The following is a 21,248-nucleotide window of genomic DNA, read 5'->3' as shown; positions in this document are numbered from 1 at the left end:
AAACCGATACAAAAATAAACCAAAGCTATCCTGAAAGACAATGAAATAAGCATCAGTCTTATTTTGTATTGCACACAAAAAAATTTTATAATAAAATGAAATATACAATATAAATTTATTTTGCAATTCTAAATATTTTATGAATTTGTGAGAAATTATAACTTTAATCTTTATACTGGTTTAAACTGTTTAAAGTGTTACTCTTTAATCTTTACTTATCTTCAGTAACTTACGCCATTTAACCTTGGAGCTAGTTTATGAATGTAGTTTGATTTAGTATTGTAAATTGTATCAGTTGTAACTTTGATTTCAGCGGGGAAAGAATATCCCAAACATGCTCATTGCAACTATAGTATCAATTTTGTCCTTTCCTTTCGGTATGTAAGATAATTATATTTATTTTCATTAATTGTTGAATTTTTTTTATTAATGCATTGTTCATGTTTTTTTTACATAATTTAACTTGAATATTTTTAGTTATAATAATGTTTTTTATAGTTTTATTTAGTAATTTTATTTTATTAAATGGTTAACGCTAGGTTTAAAAACAGTTAAAAAATAGTTCGAAGTTTCTTAAATGCCAAATTTTTTTAGAAGATTTATAACAGTGGCAGTAATATTAAAATTAAATTTTTCTGATGTTAACAAATCTTAACATAACTGTTAGGATAAACCTGCTCAGTTCTCAATCGAGGCAAAATTTTGCGCATTTAGTGGATCAACTTTTGTATTGGTTATTTTTTGTAGCAATTGCGTCTGGGTTCAATAAATGAAATATAAACTGATTGCGTCTTGTGTTCTCTTGAATAATCTAATAATTTTGAGCAGTGGTGGCGCAGGGGATAAGGTGCCCGCCTTCCAATGAGTTGACCTAGGTTCGAATCTGTGCTGACGTAAGATATCCTCAGTGGTAGATGAATCACGTGTTAGAATCACCTTGCCAACCTTTTTGTGGTTTTTCTCTCCGTGTAGCGCAAATACGGGTTATTTGCATCAAAAAGTTCTGTATAATACTATATTTCTCCAATATTTGATCCAGAAAGTTCCCTTGTCACCTGGATTCGGTTCAAAGCGACAAGGCTACGGAGTTTAATATTGGTAGTAGTAATCTCGAAATTGGGTCAACGAATACTGAATTTTCACTAAAAGAAAGCTCTAAATTCTTATATAACACGCGTAAATAAGTATAATTAATACAAACATTAACCAAGTTTCAATGTTTGAATTCAATAAACTTTTATCATCGCATTTCTTTCCAGCTTATAGCATATGCAGTTTCTTTCAGTTCTTCGTTGCTAATGCGAGAAAAAAAACTTCATTGGTTTTCTGACTGCATACATATATGCGCATTAGTGTTTTAAATAATATATCACGATACTTACTATGAGTACTGGGAAAATAGGTTTCTTAATACCTATCGAATGTGATAAGAACAGGAGAAAATTGTTAATTATGGTAATTTTCGCCTATTCGGAGTTGGTCTCGAGCAATAGAAATATACGGAATGATTGTGTCCGAAAAAATAACGTGAAAATGTGTACAACATGATCGAGGTTGTGATCGAACATGTGACGGGTGATGCGTGAAAATAAAACGTCATCAAAAAACGGGGACGTATGAAACTAGTAAAAAATAAACGATTAATATTTTAATTTTAATAATGGCTAAATAGACTAAGTAGTGGTAGGGATAGCCTGGTTCGTAGGGCACTGGGCCATGTGCAAAAGGTCGAGGGTTCGATCTCCGCCGGCCGAAGACTCCCCGTGTCGTAAATGGTGACTGATGCACGTTAAATCTGTCGAGTCGCAAAGTCCTCTAAGTTCCCATAACAAATCATACCTCTGGGGGTGCTTATCCAGGAGTTTCCTTGTCTTCCGGATTGGGTTCAAAATTACAAGGCTGCGGAGTTGAACACTAGTAGTCGTAAACCCTAAATTGGGTCGGATGTTCAACGAAGGTTATAAATTATAAATATAAACTAAGTAGTGGTGGATTAAATAAGTCAAACTTTTATATTTCCGGTAAAACTGTTTCCCGCTGCTTAAACAGCTAAAAAAATAGTTTGGCTACCAATTCCATTCTGACACGTGACAGTCGACGCGAAAGAGTTAACAAAGGAAGAAATTAAGAAAAATCAGTTATCTTTATCATATTTTTTACTTTATAAATTAATTTTATAGAATGAATTGAAATTTATAACAAAGAATTTTTCTCATCATTTTAGATATTAAATAAGCACTTTTAAGCAGAAAGAAAAAGGATTTTGAGAGGATTGCGTGGGTTTTTTATAAAAATTGATAAATAAGTAAAATAAATGTTTATTCATTAATTTTCTGTCAAACCAGAGAGTGGTTATCAATAATAAACAAACCAACTATATGAAAAAAAAATCGTTCTACAATGCAGACTAAGGATGTCATTGATTAAAAGTGTTGATTTCCTCATCATATTCAATTTAAAAGGGTACCCACTTTTTTTTTCCAATAATTTCAACGATTTGATATTTTAAGCGACTGATGCAAATGACAAAAAAGTATTTTAATAGTGTTGACTAAAACATTCCTGACATTATTTTCTATAATGTTTAGTAAGTAAAAATTTTTGTCTTGTTTATTATTTTAACTAAATGCTTTTATTTCATAAGGATATTTTTGTTCGATTTATTATTTTTCTCTTTCTCTCAAGCGATGGTATATCGGGGCTGGAATGAACTGTAGGACGATCCAGTATTTTTTAGTGGGGCGGAACGTTGTTCCAGAACTTCAATGAAGATATTACTAATTTCACTTTATAATCAAATAAAATTTTTACTAAGAAAAAAGTTAATATAATCTGCTTGTAATACTAACAAATTGAATGGCAACTTTGTTAATAAAGCAGGTTTGAAAGCAATTATGCTATATTTAGACAATTGAGAAATTAGTTATCCGTATTTTAACTGTAAATATGATATTTTATTCTGTTATAATTGTTACTTGTAATAATGATTGATAATAAGACAAGCAACAAATCAATATTTTTTAAATTGCTTATAGAAATACGTTAAGTTTTATTAACAAACAAAACAGGAGAAAATTTTTTGTTTTTGTTTTCTGTGGCTCGAGATCTTTTTTAATGGATATTTAATATTTTCACGTAACTGAATTCAAATCTGCAATAAATTTGTCTTCCTAAGCTACATATTTTGTTTAAAATTACATTTTTAGTTTATTTGTTGTCGATATGTACAAGTTTAAATACGTTATTCATTGCAGAAGATCACTTAAATGCTGCAATAAATTTCTAAGGGAGTTAAGGCAGATCATCAGGATTAAAATTGCATAGAACCCATGCCCAAAAAATATTGTTATACGCTTCTAAGGACATTTCAATATGATGAACAGTTTCTTCGATTGCAAAAAAGTCTCATAAAGGTAAGTGCCCCTAGCCGAGCATGACGACATTTCTGGCCATGGGTTCCTGTAGATTTTAATCATGTCATATATATATATATATATATATATATATATATATATATATATATATATAAATCTCTAGAGAGAGAGATTTTAATCCTGATGCCGCAATATTTACACGACCCTGATGTTATAAGGAACATTTTTAAACCTGAATATTTCGAAAAAATATAGACTAATAATGTCATTTTAAACAAAATCCGTAGATTTAAGAGAAAAACTCATTTCAGATTTGAAATCCACATTTTCGAATTAGGCAAGTTCAAGTATTTCTATAAATGCAACAAAACATTTGTTCCCCAGTATAATTTGAAATTTCACCCTCGCTTCGGTGCGGTTAAAGTCGCAAGTACTGTATCATGCTTTCTGGGTGAAAGAAAAAATAATACTACTGCAACATTGTTCTCAAGCTCTCAACTTCGTAATATAATAAAAATGGAAAGAAGAAAAAGCTTTTTTCTTTCTCTATTCTATTTGTTTCAAAATTAATCAGAGCTTTAAAAATTTATATAAACAATTCATATTTTTCTTTTTCATTCTTTTACTAAATAAACTTTTCATATAAGTTGCTAAATTTTATTTAAAAATGCATATTTTTTCCAAATTGTATTTTTTTAATTTATTATATGAAAAAAACACTGAATTTCAAAATTTAATCGAAAAATCATCAGTAACAATAATGAAATAAATAACTCATATTAGACATATATTCTACTAGGATACACTATTTACTATAATGGTAGTAAAATCAAATGCCACTTTAATGTTTAGAAATCTGTAATTTCTTACAGATGATTTTTTTAAAATTATTTTTAAAAAAATTTCTTTAGTTCTATACGAAAAAGTGATAAATTATATACTGGGTGTAATTGATATGGCATTAGTTAATTTTTCAAATGTATGTTCATCTTATATAACGTTCATCTTAAAATATGCAAGAATTTCTTTTAGCTTTTCAAGGAAAACAGATTAAAAGTTCAGTTTATTGTCGTTATTCGAAATCGCCTGCTTTTCATCATTGCCCGGTATTCCTTACTCTGATGGTTTCTCAAGGTCTAATGACCGACATTCCGTATAATGATATGTTCTTCTTAATAAATATTAATAATAATTAAATAAGTAAATTAAAGTAAAATATGTCTTTCAAATGTTATTGAATGTAGTAAATGTTCTTTTTCCCAGATTTGAAATTTAGTTATTATTACTTTTTTTACTAAAGGAACGTGGAGAAAACAATGTGCTTCATGATTCTCATACTTATTTTTAACCCTTTCGCGCCGACTGTCACAAATACGTGCCAGCATAAAACCGTATCAATCAGGATAAGAAGATAAAACTGGTAATCAAAGAATTTCTTTGGCAGTTTATTTGTGGGCGGATAGTTATAATTGTTTGCTTTATTTAATTCACCATTACTTTGTTCAAAATAAAGCTATTTAGTTTTACTTTGAATTAACATTGATCATATATATGATTAAACTAACAATAATTAAAGTAAAAGTAAGTCTGTCAAATTAGAAACGACTACATTTAAGTTACCGTTTTTTATTTAATTACAACTTGATTCTGATTTTGTATGAATGCTTTTCTGAATCACCCGTCCCTAAGGGGTTAATCAAGCCCTATATAATATATGCTATGAGAGCATCGTGGCCTCTTTTTTCTAGCAGGTTCCGTAAACGGTTACTTAAAAGTCCTTCAATTAGATCATTATGCAAGGCAATCAAAGCAGTTTATACAACATCCATTTAGTTAAAAATCTGAAGAAAGTTTCTACTGAAGTTTCTACAGTGTAAATGGTTACTGATGTAGAAAACAATGGTCAATGCTGAGCTCGATTACGTTGCTTTATCGAATCTTTATTTGCGATTTTCCGTTGCAAGTTAAGAAAAGGCCATTGCATTATAGGATTTAAATAATCATCCACGACTGCATATAGTTCCGTTTTCTTTCATTGTGAAATTATAAAAATATGCTACAAAACAATTTAAAATCTTTCAAAAGTTAACCCCTTGGGAACGGGTGATTCATAAAAGCATTCGTACAAAATCAGAATCAGGATGTAAATAAATAAAAAACGGTAGCTTAAATGTAGGCGTTGCTAATTTGACAGACTTACTTTGCTTTTACGTTTAATTATTGTTAGTTTAATCACAGATTCTGAGACAGTCGGCGCGAAAGGAAACAGAACTTTAACTTCAGTCAAACAGAAATTTAACTCATGCTATCTTTTACTAGAGCCCCTGAATTAGACAGGCCGACTTATCATTTATTGTTGGAGCAAAGAGCTAACATAAGCACAGCGAAAAAATATTTTCAAGTGGTTGTTTATTAATTGTAATTCTTGGTTTCATAAGTTCAATTTAGTAGATTTTAATCCACCACTATCTCTCAACAATGCGTAGGCTTATATAATTCACCACTCTATACAATTTGTTCCCTTTATTATGTATAAACTTGCGATTTATTTTTATGTATGACTCAGACCTGATTTTATCAATTATTGTTCATTCTGAGATTTAACTTAATGTTAACGCAGCACCTCCCTTCCACCACATATTATTCAATTTAGATGAAAGAGCAGATATCCATACATGGATAGGTACTCTGAAAAAATTGATTAGTTAGTTAGTTAGTATTAATAACAAATTTAACATTCTTAAAACCAAGCAAATGTTGTCAACTATTTGCAAAATTTACATTGTAGTTATTTACCGTTTTTTAAATTACTTTGGCGTGTCCGCAGCAGTTGGCATCTCTGTAATAATGTAACGAATACTAAAATAACGTTAACTTGCGAACTTTTTTGCTCCAATATTGCTTGATTGGTCAGCTCTGATAGTATAGGAGCCTTATCTCTTACGATACATATCACAGAACTATTAAAAGAAAGTTATAGTTTCGACTATGTAGCAACTATTTCAATTAATAAGGAGAAAATTCGTTCTTGAAAAAGAAATAAGCATATGACGCTTCAAGAGCATTGGATTTGATTTGACAACTGAAAATGGCCCCTTACCCTGACATGCCCTTAACAAGCAAATGTGAGATAGTGAAGTTTTACTTTTGTTTCACAGTATAAGAAAATCGTTTGCAGGGAACAATATTTATTATTCTTTCATCAGTTTCTTTAAATGCAATTAGAAGACGTATATTTGTTATCATTTTTTATTAATTCTTATTACTTATCCATTTTTATTATTTCTTATTTGATTATTCAATAAGTTTTGTTTTCCTCATTTGACACGATTTAAGAAAGCAAGCAGAGATACAAACAGGTTCTCTCCCTAAGGATAATGGGTTTTTCGTAATTTGCAACAGAGTATATTTCTTGTTTTCCAAACTACTTTTTTTTATTCACAGAATTCATTTATTGGATTAAGTGGATCATTGTATACGTCACAGTCCGGATACACACTGCAAAGCATCGTCGAAGATTTGATTTGTACGATCCCACAAGCGATGATCCTGAAAAACTGGGTATTCTCGTTCCCCAAGTTGAAACTGATTTAGAATCACCTCAGTCGGAAAAACATTTACAAGTGGTAAGAAGTATTTTATATTCCTAAAAGAACAAGTTTTGGTATGCAAGGGATAAATAAATTAAAAATGTAAAAAGAGGGTGTTTAATAAAAAGCGCAAATCGATTAAAAAACAATTTAAAATTAGAAACGTTTTGTTGTATTTTTTTAGTTTAGTATTCAACGTGAATGAAATGAATGCTGTTGCATTAAATATAAATAATTTTCACATGAAGCCAAGGTGATAGTTACGGTTCTAAAATTAAATAGATTAAATAAATAAAAATGAAAAAGAGTTTTTACCACTTTTTCTATTTTTGTCAAATTCTAACATTAATCTAATTTCATCGGCATTAAATTTGAATTGACAGCCCAGAGTGAGTCAATGTCTTCTATTGTTTTAAAATTGTGTGGCAGTTTCCACCAACTCAGTCCATCTCAATATCAGTCTACCTGTTATTCTGCTTGTTAGTGGTTTATGAACGAGAATTTTCTTTAAAAGGTAGAATAAACATTTGAGCCGGCCAGTTCATCCGGTTTATTTTTGTGAACTTTACAAAATCTGGCTGTCAAAAGATTTTCTGCAACTGAACGTTATACCGCCTTCTACAAACATTGTTAATTTCTATCCCACGAAACACTTCTCTCGAAAATGTCTGTTTTATTTTCTCAATCTTTGGTCAAATTCCAAGTCTGTGAGCCACAGATAAGTATAAATTTATTTAGCATTTTATTTATTAACAATATTGTATTTCTTGATAATAGTGAAAATTTCAAAAATCATTTTAATCTATAAGAAATCTATGTTTGCATACATTAAACGACTATGAATTATAATCGACCCTTATGTAGTTACAATGTACCAAAAAATGAGATGCTGGCAAGAAATGCAGTGCTGTAAGTACAGAGCTTTTTCAAAAATTTGAAAGAGAAATTAAAAACTAAAACTTAAACTTTTTGAAAGATAACAAAAACTAAATATCTCAGAGTTTTTGGTAATTTTGATAACATTTTAAAAGCCTTAATACGAAAAATTAAATTAATGGAACAATTAAATGAATGAAAAATAACACATTAAAACAATAACTTAGTTACCAGAGTAAATTTTTACAAAAATCTAAGAAAGTTGGCAACCCTTAAAATGCAAAGCTGTTAGCACTACGTTTTTTTAAAAATATTGAATAGAATTGAAGCCAACTTTAGATTAAAGCTTACAGGACTTTTGGTAATTTTGCCTGCATTTTAAAGTTCTCAATATAAAAATTAAATTAATTCAACAATTAAATTAGTAAAAAAGTAGAATTCATATATTTACTTAGTTACCACCAGAGTAAATTTTTACAAAGAGCTTAGAAAGGCAGCTCTTAAAAATAAAAAAGCTGTAAGTACGGCTCTTTTAGAAAAATATTTCATGGAATGGAATTCTATGAAATATTTTTCTAAATTAATTCCTTTCCTAAATTAATTCTCTCTTCAATTAATTCCTTTTTTAATTAATGGCTAGAAAACCTTCAGACTTTTTGTAATATGTTAATCTTTTGTCATAGTTTAAAAGCTTCCCTATCAGAAAGCTTTAATTAAAGTTTCGTTTTATTTAACCTTTTGAATCACTTACGCGGAGTGGTGTGTAAAATACTTTAGAGTCATACATTAAAATATAAACTTAGCTAGAACAAGAAATTTTTCTTCAAAATCGTAGATAGTTGGCAGGCTTAAAAATATAGTTTTTATTTTAATTTTAAGTTTCATAGGTATATTTGGAACTCAAATAAATTGTGCATACATGTGAATAAACTTGAGTCAAGAAAATTAATCAAGAAAAGAGTCAAGTCTACTAATAACAAAATTTTGCAGACTAAAGCTAATGGATTAAAATAAATAAATGAATAAACAAATAAATACGTAAAAACTTAGACATAAATGAAATATTACTTTAAAATTATAATTAGTATTCTTTTCAGATTATGCACTGACAGAATCTCCTTAGCTTGAAAATTTTTCAACTAAAATGTAGGGGGGTTTGACAGAAAGCATATTTATTATCAAGGACTATCTTTGCGTTCTCACGTTCACTATTTCTCAAAAGTTATATTGCGTCAAATGTAGACTGACCAGCGTCCAATAAATACTAAAAAAGCAAACGGATTTCCTATATAATTATTTCTGTTAAATTTCTGTTCTCAGAATAGATATATGGTTCTCTAGATATGGTGAAATAAGCGAAAAGTAAAGTTAACATTAAAGGGTTCAAACTTTAGATGGCTCTTCTGGTCAAAATATGAAGACCGTATTTCCTAGATTGCGGCTACCTCTTTTATTCTTAGGGTGAAAAATCCGAATCCGTCGAAAAAAAAGGTATGTTTATTCAGAGAAAGTACGTTTTTGAATCTCATTTAATAACTTATGATATCGTCTGCACTTATTAATTACCATATTTAAAGTTAGGCCCTTGAAGCATTGAGTTTTTATAGGTGAGAGTCTGATCTTTATATTATAAGTTATTCCGGGTATTCCATTTTTCAATTTGGCAATGTGCTTTCGTATCCTTAATAGTGATTTTTAAAAGACGTTTTTTCCAACCTTCCATAAAATTTAAATTTGTTGTCTCCATTGTAAGTAATTTTTATTACCTAGTTTCAAAATCCAGTTTTTGTGAAGGATTTCAGAACTAAAAATACTGTCTGCATTAATAAACATCATTATTGTTACCCATCGGAACCATTAAGATTGAACACGTAAAGATCCCCTAGAATGTAAAGATCCGATGATTAGATGAAAGGTTATTTATCATGGTCCGTTTTTTTTACTTGTATTTGTTTCCTTTATTTGTAAAATACAGAATTTATCTATTAGTATATAGATATTTTCCAAAAATAGCTTCATAATTTTTAAGAGTATTTGTTGTTTTTATGTTAATTGTTTTTAATAATTTTTCTTAAAATTAAGGAATTTTGTTCTTAAATGAATCGAAAAGAAATTACCATAAAGAGTGTCTTTCTGCGCAGCTTGAAATACTGCGACACTTTAAAAGTAGATTTATTTTTAGTCCGCAGATGAAGTACTGTTCTACGGAATAAATTCAAAAGCGGAATGTGTTCTGGTCCGCATCACAAGAGGATGCAATCAAGAAGCCGAAGCTTGGATATATTTGAAATTGGCTGATGGCACGACTTATCATTTGGTTGAGCACGTCAATTACCAACAACCATTTGAGGAGAAATGCCTGGTATTTTCTTGCGGGAACTTACAAATGCATTATTTGTCACCGATGAGAAGATGGAGAATACAATACTGTGGCTCTCTAATGTAAGTATTACTATTACTAACATATAGTTTAAAAAAAAGACGTATGAACACGGAAAAACCATTTGTAAAGAATCAAAATCTCATGAATCCCCCAAACAACTGATATGCAAAAGTAAAAGATCTCTTTCTCTTTATTTAACTAAAACTGGGTGCCTGGGCCGCGCAGCGGCCCCTAACCCATTCATCATGAAGTATTTACAAGTTGAATTAAAAAACATTTTGAATTATGCAGCATTTAGGTAGCATTACAGAAGATCAAGCATATTTGCTTGATAAATTAAACATGATTTGATATTTAATATAAGTCATGATTTATGCAATAATCAGAAATTTTCGTGAATATAAAAAGCACAATTGATATTTAAGCATTGATTGGTATTAAATTTGATGCAATCATAGGTTGTGATTAAAATATGAATTAAATTAATGTGTAAACAATTACAATTGATATTTTAGCATTGAATGGAATTTAAATTTGATGCATTCATAAGTTATGATAAATTATGAGTAAAATTAGAATATATGCAAATGCGATTGACAATTTAGCATTGAATAAAGTTAGAATTGTGTAATTTTAAGTTGTAAAACAAATATAACATGATATATGATAAATTTACAGAAGTTTTGTTTAATATTGGTGTCGCCATCTATCGGACACAGTTTGCTATTTAATTGAGCTGTTTTACTTTTTTCATTGAAGAAGAGTTTGATAATCTACATATTACACTAATGCAAGAGTTCCGAATGAATAGTCCGGAATTGGGCATGACTATGACATTATGGAGCATTATCTCTAATGATTCTTTGCAGTAATTGGAGTACCTCTTCATTCTTTATGAGTTCTTGCAGTTCTTTTATTATTATGACAAGTCTGCGAGCCATACCGGCTGTTGTTGTGGGAATCGGGCGAGAGCCCTTCCTAGTGGGACGGGCTATGCACCCAGTGTAGTTTGCGGTATGGGATTCACTACAGTTGCAACATTTTGGTGGAGTGTGTCTGTCCTTTCTGCATTCATGGGAGCGATGATTGCCAGCGCATTTCACACATCTTGAGGCAGCGTTGCATGATCTTTGAGTGTGGTGGAATGCTTGACAATTAAAACATTGAATTGGTCCACGACCCCCCCTAAATCTCTCTATTCTGACTGGAATACTTTGAATAGTGGTGATGGAGTTAATTTGATGATTTTGCACTGTATTTTTAAGAATTATGAGAAAAAGAGGGAGGAGCCTATAGGCCTCGCCCACTTTTCTCTTAAACTGTATGACTTTATGAGTTGTAATGCCTGTTTTTGCCAGTTGATGGGAGATCTCATCTGTTTTGTATTCTGTTGATAGTCCACGGAGTAATACTTTAATATGTATGGTTGGATGTGCTTGTGCAGAGGTAATGGGTGTGTCTCTTTCTTCATTGGGAACTTCCATGGGTGGAGCTATGTCAGAGTTGACTATTGTTTCAGATAGTAGCAAGGAGGTGGCGGCATCTATTGGTGAAGAAGAGGTGCTTTCTGTAATCATGATTTGTGTATCCTCAATATTTTTGGCTTTGTTTTGCTTTTTCTTCTTCCTTTTTCGCTTTTTTGTAGGAGGCTCTGCATTATTTTTAGCTATATTTTCTGTATCGGTTGTCATTTCGCTTTTCTGTTCTAAATTTTGGCCTGCATTTTGAGTTTCCATAAGTTGAGTTTTGAGTTGCGAGCAATCCTGGAGCTCTTTCGCTGCTGTTTCAATTTCTTCGTTGGTCATCCTTATCATTTCCATCCATTCTTCATATAACTTCCGTTCACCTGGACTCATGCTTTCCACATTGACCGTTGGTTCTCGTGAAGTCTTTTCGGTTTGCCATTTTCCGCCACGTGGATGATTTTGATACGTAGCCATATTGCGTGATTTGATTTTGTTGTCGAATTCTGTGGATTCCTCATCCGTCGTAGAGTCACTGAGGTTTTGACGCCCGGTAGGCGTGCTTGTCTTTCCACCACGTCCGCAACGTCGAAGACTCATTTTGCAGTACTTTAAAAATTGAATTGAATAAACTTAAACTTAATTTTTGCACTTTACATTAAACTACGAGCTTCAAACTTTGCCACGTCCAGACATAATTTCGAGAGAATTATTAAGAATTACTCACCAAAAGGATTAAACATCAATAACTCAAAACATCAAAATTTTTTCCTCGTCAGGAACATCAAATGGGCTGACCGGAGCTCAGAATCTGACACCTTGTGTAACACTCGACATCTGGTCAGGTATGAGAAATTTCCTATTGTAATCGTGACATCTCTACCGCAGGACTCGGCTCAAAACTTGCTCGTTCCAGGACATCACATTCGCTTCCAGGTGTCCACGACCCATCGCATGACATCAAGTAAAAGATATATATATATATATATATATATATATATATACATACCTGCCAACTTTTACGCATTTGGCGTAAATTTTTTTTCTATATTTAAAGTGATAGTAAAATGTATGCTTTCTATATATTCCTTGCATTTATAAATTTAATTTATAATCTTTTTGACCCACCACTAATTTTTAAAAAAAAATCATATATATTAATATGCAATTCTATTATCTCAGTTGGCGTAAGCTTGTTCAAAATTAAGCGTATGTGTCTGCCTAAAATTGAAGTATGAATTCCAGTTTACTACCACTGAGAAAAATCATCCTCGAAAAGATTCAAAGTTGGCAGGTATGCATATATATATATATATATATATATCATGCCACCTTCAAGCTACGCTAGGTAGGCCCCAATTTCATATTTTTTAATTTTTTGACGCGCATAATATGAAAATATGCATGCTCAATTCATAGTATAGCTATAATTCCCATGTGAGGTTGAAAAAAATCGCATAAATTAGAGGATGATATAACAAAGGTATATCCAGGCTTAACCCTTTCGCGCCGACTGTCACAAATATGTGCCAGCATGAAACTGTATCAATCAGGGTAAAAAGATAAAACTGGTAATCAAAGTATTTCTTTAACAGTTTATTTGTGGGCGGAGTTATAATTGTATGATTTATTTAATTCACCATTACTTTGTTCAAAATAAAACTATTTAGTTATACTTAGAACTAACATTGATTATATATATGATTAATCTAACAATAATTAATGGAAAAGCAAAGTAAGTCTGTCAAATTAGCAACGCCTGCATTTCAGCTACTGTTTTTTATTTATTTGCATCCTGATTCTGATTTTGCAGGAATGCTTTTATGAATCACCCGTCCCCAAGGGGTTAAGGAGGGATTCGAACCCGCTACTTCAACGCTACACAGCGTGATGCAAGCGATAACACTCGGCCGGTGTCTGAAAATAATTTTAAAAAAATCTATCAACTGATGTTAAATACAACTTTAGTAATCAAATTTGTGGAATTTTTTCTCTCCAAATGATACTTATATTTACGTCGCACTAGAGCTGCATAATAGGCTATTAACGACGGTCTGGGAAACACTTCTGCTGACGATTCACATTCACACACACCCATCCATCTGCTGTGGATTGTAATTATTCACGTGGATTGTAATTATGGGAACTTGAAGGACTTTGTGACTCCGATGGATTTAGTGTGCGGCAGGAATCATTTTATACTCGGGGAGTATTCGGCAGCTGGCCTCAAACTCCGACCTTTCGGAAATGGTCGCCCTACCTGCCAGGTTATCCCTGCTTTTTTCAAATTAAGTCAATATTAGTTCATCATGCTTAGAAATTCTTCATTATGTTGAACTGCAAATAGATATATATTCCATGAATTTTGTATAATTGGTGTTATATGAAAATCTAAACAAAATGACACTAACTATGGATTTTTAACGGACAACAAGACAAGTATGCTTGTTATTGAAAAACCAAGTTTTGTCTTCTTTTTAATGGTTTGATGCACGGTTTCACACTTCGTTTATTTTCATATATCTTATTTAATCTTGATAAGCTTTCTTTTTTCCATCTTAATACTGATTTCGTTAGACTAATTATAAATGTATTATGTAAAACATATTATTTTTATTTTTCAGAAAGAAATCTGAAAAGAAAGAGTTTCCAGATGAAAAGGCTTTTGTGAATTTTGCATTCTTGTAAGATGATTGCATTTTCTTTCAGTTCAATATTAACATATAAGAATTAAATGTTTTTAGAGAGTTTAAGAATCAGAGTATATATAGGTGCCCCAGTATAACAGGGACAAACTTTAAGGGGATATAGGGGACATCACAAAGATTCAGAATTACACAGCAATCCACGGTCGGAAACGTGACGGGAATGTAGTATGACGGGTAAAAAAAAAGAAAACAAAGAGACATAAGACAGGCCAAGTCAAAACTTTTGATGGACTAATATAATTCTGGTGATAACTAACCATCAATAATACCATCATGAACCATTATATTTTCGATAGTAACCAACATAAGTAACCATCACCCCAATGTAGGAATATAGATTGGTTCATGATGGTCCAACATAGGAATAGAAACTTGCTTTGATGGTTTGTTCATGTTAAACCATCAGAAATTTCCATCACAGTTTCATAGAAATCAAATGCTGGAACGGTTAAGAACAACCATCCTCCTAATGTAGGAATTCGGACAGATTCATGATGGGCCAACATTAAAAATACCAAATTGTTTTGATGGTGTATTCCTGAAAATCAACAAGAATTCCTATCGTAGAACCGTCGTGGAAATGCAGAGATGCCAACTTGCTCCGGACAGCAAATATATATTTTAAAGTGGTAGTTTATCAATTGTAATTCTCGGTTTAATAAATTCTATTTAGTGGATTTTTATCCACCACTATTTCTTAATAATTCGTAGGCTTATATGATTCACCACTTTATAGTATTAATGTCATACAATGCCTTTTCAAAAGCAAGCAATAACAGTCATATATTTGCAAAATTTGCTTTTTAATTATTTACCGTTTTTTTAATTATTTTGGCGAGTCCGGAGCAGTTGGCACCTCTGGAAATGTATAGTTGAAACCAACATGAATTGTTGGTCGCAGAGAATCAAACCTCTCTTTATGGTTAACCATCATAATATTAAAGTAACATTTTACATCATTAAATGATGAATGTTTGCTGGCATACAAAAATCATGAATGCATAATGATGTTGGAGACCATCAAACGAATCACAGTGAAACCAACATAAACTATTGAGATGATTTGATGGGATCCTCAAAAATTTTGACTTGGGTGAGATCATTTGAATATATATATATATATATATATATATATATATATATATATATATATATATATATATATATATATATATATATATATATATATATATATATATATATATATATGTGTGTGTGTGTGTGCGTACATATACAGTTAGATATACATGTTTTAGTTTGATTAATAAATCTTTTGTTTTTTCATAAATTCAAAGATGGTATGCATCATCTGACGTGTATGACCCGACACTAACTACCAATCCAAAAGGATTCACAAATGCCATCGCGAACTCAGAATGGGAGCTCCCTTTGCATCCACCAGTTCAAAAGTGAGTAACCGGCTATAGATACATATTTGATTGATCTTTTACATAATGAGAAAAATTTTACCAATTACATACCTGCCAACTTTCACTCTTTCTGAGAATGAATTTTCCAAGTGGTAGTAAAACAATTACCGAAAAACAACCTTATTCAAAAATATATTTATATTTTAACTTGGTTAAAATTCGCTTTCGTTAAGTATGCTTTGATATATTTGTTGTAATTATTTAAACGTAGTGGTGGTCAAACTTATTTATTATTATTATTATAATTCAAAAATTTTAATGACATGACATGAGTTTCGTTACCACTTTAAATACAAAATTTAAATCTTCCGGAAAAACCGGAAGAGTTGGCAGGTATGCAGTTAACCAACCTTTTATGCTTTAGCTTCTCTGAATTTTTACCCTTTTGTGTCAGTGGTTTCACAGTGAAACTAATTATTTTTCAGCAGAGATTAAAACAACTGAAAAAATAATAGTTTTTATTCTTTAAATTACAGAATTTTATATAAAATACTTTAATATAATTATTATTTTTAAAGACGCGTTTGTCTCTCGTGATGTCGAGTGACAAAATTCTTCGCTACTGTTTATGACGATAAAACAGATCAAGATGCATTTAATCATCCCACTATTTTCTGCGGATTAGATATTAACCCAATTGTATATATTTATTCATAATATATATTTGTTTACTTAATATTGTAACACATTTGTGTTTAAAAAAGGCTTAAACTGAGTACAAATTGTCTTTTCGAAAGCTACCATTTTAAGATTAAAATTTCGATTATAAATTTAAAACTGGATTTTAGATTTAATAATGCAATCTAGTATACATGGAGTATCTTTGATTTTTTTAAAAATGGCAATCATAATGAAATAACTTTCCTACCGCTTTTTACGTTTTAAGCTGTTTGTTCCAGAAAAAGTAAGTACTTTGAAATTAGATCAGGTCTTAACCCTTTCGCGCCGACTGTCACAAATACGTGACAGCAAAAAACCGTATCAATCAGGGTAAGAAGATAAAACTGGTAATCAAAGTAATTCATTAGCAGTTTATTTGTGGGCGGAGTTATAATTGTATGATTTATTTAATTCACCATTACTTTGTTCAAAATAAAACTATTTAGTTATACTTAGAACTAACATTGATTATATATATGATTAATCTAACAATAATTAATGGAAAAGCAAAGTAAGTCTGTCAAATTATTAACGACTACATTTAAGTTACCGTTTTTTATTTAATTACAACTTGATTCTGATTTTGTACGAATGCTTTTCTGAATCACCCGTCCCCAAGGGGTTAAAGGGTAAATAGTTTAACACTTTTCAATGATAGATATAGCTATAGTCTACCAACTTTCTACGCTTTACGGGAAAATTTCTTCCAGCTGTAGCGAAGTTTATGTTTTATTGCATTATTCTTTGTTTTGTAAATTTGATTTAAGGTAATTTCCAACACCACTACATTTAAATGATTCAAAACATCTCATGAATCACCACTTTGTTCATACTTTCTAGTGGGTCCTCCCTGGCCGAGTGGTATTGCCCGTCAAACGCTGTGCGAATCGTACGTTCGCATCCCACTGTAACCCTGGATGTATTCTCGTGATGTCTTCCTCTGAATTGTTCTATCTATCCTTCTGCTATACAAAGGTTTATAAGCCTACATTGAGTACACAAGCCTGCAAATGTATGCATTTCCGTTAAAGCTAACTTTCTCGTGGTAAACATACCCAGGGGAGCTTTAAGTTCTACCCTTTTTGTAAAATTTTATTCCAGTGGTCGTTAAGGTTCTAATGTAGTATTTTTCATTCATTTAAATTTATTTCTACACGATTAAATGAATTTATTTAAAAGTTCATATGCAGTGTTCCACCTTGTTCCAACTCTGTGGCATGTCTTCGGAACATCCTCAGACATGTTTCCCTGACAGTCGTCAATAGCCCATTGTGAGACGCAGATGAAGTACTTACCTACCTTTTCGAAGTAAAAAATCAATTAATAGAATGGGGAAATTTACTATTACCACTTTAAATACTTTTTTGCCAGGTCGGTATCTATGCATAAGTAGGCCTGCCGACTATTACGCTTTTTGCAAAGTAGAGTGGTAGGCCTTAGAAAACCAAAGCCTCCAGAATTTTTGGCCATTTTGATAACATTTTAAACGCCTCACCACTAAAGAGCGGGAATATAAATTCATATAAATTTTTAAATTATGCATCTCTAGTGGTGAGGAAAATAAGTTTAAATGAGTAAAAAAATAATACATTAAAACATAAACAAAGATGCCAACTGCTCCGGACACGCCAAAATAATTGTAAAAACGGTAAATAGCTACAGAGTAAATTTTGCAAATATTTGACTATTTTGCTTGCTTTTTAAAAGGTACAGAGATGCCAACTAGCTCCGGACAAAGAATAAATATTTTCGAGTGGTAGTTTATTAATTGTGATTCTTGATTTAATAAATTCAATTGATTAGGTTTTTGTCCACCACTATTTCTAAATAATTCGAAGGCTTATATAATTCACCACTTTGTTATAGTCAAGCTACAGAGATGCCAGCTGCTCCGGACACGCCAAAATAATTAAAAGAGCGGTAAATAACTACTTAGTAAATTATGCAAATATTTGCTATTTCTGCTTTTTTTTAGAAGGTATAGCATGATTTAATTACTATATAGTGGTGAATTACATAAGCCTGCAAATTATTTAGAAATAGTGGTGGATAAAAATCTACTAAATTGAATTTATTAAACCAAGAATCACAATCGATAAACTACCACTTTAAAGTATATATTTGCTGTCCGGAGCAAGTTGGCATCTCTGAAGCTATACTAAACCTTTTAAAAAACAAGCAAAATTAGTCAAACATTTGCAAATTTTAGTTGTATTTATTTACCGTTTTTTAAATTATTTTGACGTGTCCGGAGCAGTTGGCATCTCTGGGTATTGTATTAACCCTTTCGCGCCGACTGTCACAAATACGTGACAGCATGAAACTGTATCAATCAGGATAAAAAGATAAAACTGGTAATCAAAGTAATTCTTTAGCAGTTTATTTGTGGGCGGAGTTATAATTGTTTGATTTATTTAATTCACCATTACTTTGTTCAAAATAAAACTATTTAGCTATACTTTGAACTAACATTGATTATATATATGATTAAACTAACAGTAATTAAAGAAAAAGCAAAGTAAGTCTGTCAAATTAGCAACGACTACATTTAAGTTACCGCTTTTTATTTAATTGCAACTTGATTCTGATTTTGTACAAATGCTTTTCTGAATCACCCGTCCCCAAGGGGTTAAGTAAGTACTGTAAGTGAATTATATAAGCCTGCGAATTATTTAGAAATAGTGGTGGATGAAAATCTACTCAATTGAATTTATTAAACCAGGAATCACAATTGATAAACTACCACTTTAAAATACATATTTGCTGTCCGGAGCAAGTTGGCATCTCTACATAGACATAGCTACCATTAGAATAAATTTTTACAAAAAATGTAAAGTTGGCAACCCTGCATACGACAGCTATACTAAATCAGCTTTCATTAATACCCTTCTTATTTTTCTTTTTATCATACTATGCTTTATAAATGTTGTTGTTGTGGCTTATTTTTCAACTGTCTGACCAAGGCAAACAAGATCCTTATAAGACCATTTGCAATCAGAAAATCAAAGTATAGGCTAATTATAATTTATTTTTTTTAGATTCGTAGAGAGCATGAATTTTTACTGTCAAATGGGTAATTTAAGAGGGACGATTTCTGTAAATGAAGAGCCAGACTACGAGATTAATTTGTTTGGAGAAAAAATAAGAAATTTAGGTAAAACAAGGTCTTGTTATCCCAATGTTTCGTAAATGTTTGGATGATCATTAATAATTCATTTTACTGTTTCAGGAGATATTTCTCATACCGCTGGATGTCAGTTTGAAAATTTGATTGGATATGTGCCAGAGGTATTTTAAGTATCATTTATACTCATACATGGGAACGTTACTTTTAAAAAGTAACGAGTAAAAGTACTTTAAGCAAGAGTAACGACCAAAAAGTAAAACGTTTTGATTTTAAAAAGTAACGAGTAAAAAGTACTGGTAAAAGTAACAGTACAAAACAAAAAAAAGAAGCGATTTTAAAGTATATTTCAGGGAAATCGCAAATTTAAAATAATCGTAAATTTTATTAAAAAATGTTAGAAAAAATTATTTAAATGTATTAAATTTTAATTTAAAGGTATAAATTTTTAAAATGCAGGAAAATGTTGCGAAATTCCTTTGAAATAGTGAACGTTGAAAGAAACTAAACGAGAAATCGAAATTTTATATTTGCGTATAATAAGGAATTTTAAATTACACTTATTTTAAAACTGTTAAATCTTTAGAAATTTAGTTTTTACATTTGGAATTTTCAGCAACACATTAATTTTACGTTAAATTTATAAATTTAAAAAATGAATTTCAAAAATTTCGAAAAAAAGTTTTTAAAAGGGATAACTTTTAAAATATTTCAGAAGAAAAAAAGATTTTTTTTTTACATTCTACAAATAGTTGTATTTTTTCCTAAAAAAAGTAACGTAAAAATTAGTAAATTTACTAAATCTAAAAAGTAATGAAGTACAAGTAAAAGTACGTACTTTTTTCTTTTACTTTCGTTACAATTAACGAAAGAAAAAATTCTTACCTCATATGCCTATACTGTACGAAAAGAAAAATTTCATAAGAAATAAAATTTTTGTTTGTTTTCAGAATGGTTATGGGTTTCATTTGTTGAAAGCATCAGTCCCAAAAATTTTCAAAAAGTAAGTAAAACTCTGAACATAGATGCGTTGATGAAACTGAAAAAGCCTATTATAGAAAAGGGTTACAGCTTATAAAGCCAATTTGGGAAAATGAACATAACTGTTAAAAAAAATTATATGCTTTTCATTTCATCTTCTTTAACATTCGTTGTCTATTTTCTCAAACACACATTTTGAGCTTCGTCTGTTTTATAAAAACACATTTTGAGCTATGTCCAACATTAAGCCCGCATTTTGAGCTTTGTTTGTTTTCTTAAATATACATTTTGTGCTATGTCCATTTTCTAGCATGCATTTTGCGTATTTTCCGTTATCTTAAATACACATTTTGAACTATATTGATTTCTAAGCACTCATTTTGCGGTTTGTTCGTCTTCTTAAACATACATTTTGAGTTATGTATATTTTTAAGCATGTATTTTAGGCTTTGTCCGGTTTTTTAAGTACTTTTTATAGCTATGTACAAAATAAAAAGTTCTCAATCAGTAAGATTAGTTGCATGAAATCATTCCGGAATATTTTTTCCCAAATACGACATTTTGTAAAGATGCATAAAATATCTTTATAAGAAACTACGTTAGAGAATTTATACTTTGAAGATACACACTTAGAGAATACACACATTTTCCAGAGTTGA

The 21,248-nt window shown here is 30.7% G+C and overlaps 2 protein-coding genes across 2 annotated transcripts in view; one reads left to right on the top strand and one right to left on the bottom strand.

Moving 5' to 3' along the window:
* Positions 1 to 224: 224 nt before the first annotated feature.
* The window catches only part of LOC107436885 (uncharacterized), a 76,049-nt gene continuing 55,025 nt past the window's right edge, over positions 225 to 21,248 (top strand). The window contains exons 1-8 of the mRNA XM_087149835.1: positions 225 to 377; positions 6,819 to 7,000; positions 10,023 to 10,282; positions 14,311 to 14,370; positions 15,690 to 15,803; positions 19,523 to 19,638; positions 19,714 to 19,772; positions 20,559 to 20,611. Of these exons, the coding sequence (XP_087005961.1) occupies positions 335 to 377; positions 6,819 to 7,000; positions 10,023 to 10,282; positions 14,311 to 14,370; positions 15,690 to 15,803; positions 19,523 to 19,638; positions 19,714 to 19,772; positions 20,559 to 20,611 (887 nt within the window). The 5' untranslated portion in view covers positions 225 to 334. The remainder of the gene's footprint in view (positions 378 to 6,818; positions 7,001 to 10,022; positions 10,283 to 14,310; positions 14,371 to 15,689; positions 15,804 to 19,522; positions 19,639 to 19,713; positions 19,773 to 20,558; positions 20,612 to 21,248) is intronic.
* Positions 10,915 to 12,526, bottom strand: LOC147805287 (uncharacterized). Its single transcript, XM_087149836.1, has 2 exons — positions 12,414 to 12,526; positions 10,915 to 12,295 (listed from the first exon to the last, which is right to left on the bottom strand). Exon 2 carries the CDS (start codon positions 12,284 to 12,286, stop codon positions 11,060 to 11,062), a length of 1,227 nt encoding a protein of 408 aa, XP_087005962.1. The 5' UTR covers positions 12,287 to 12,295; positions 12,414 to 12,526; the 3' UTR covers positions 10,915 to 11,059.

The sequence above is a fragment of the Parasteatoda tepidariorum genome, chromosome 8 (assembly GCF_982258835.1).
Source record: "Parasteatoda tepidariorum strain Cologne lab strain chromosome 8, Ptep-v5.0, whole genome shotgun sequence".
NCBI classification, from domain to species: Eukaryota; Metazoa; Arthropoda; class Arachnida; order Araneae; family Theridiidae; genus Parasteatoda; species Parasteatoda tepidariorum.
The sequence above is the reverse complement of the archived record's forward strand: the minus strand, read 5'-3'. Positions and strand labels throughout refer to the sequence as shown.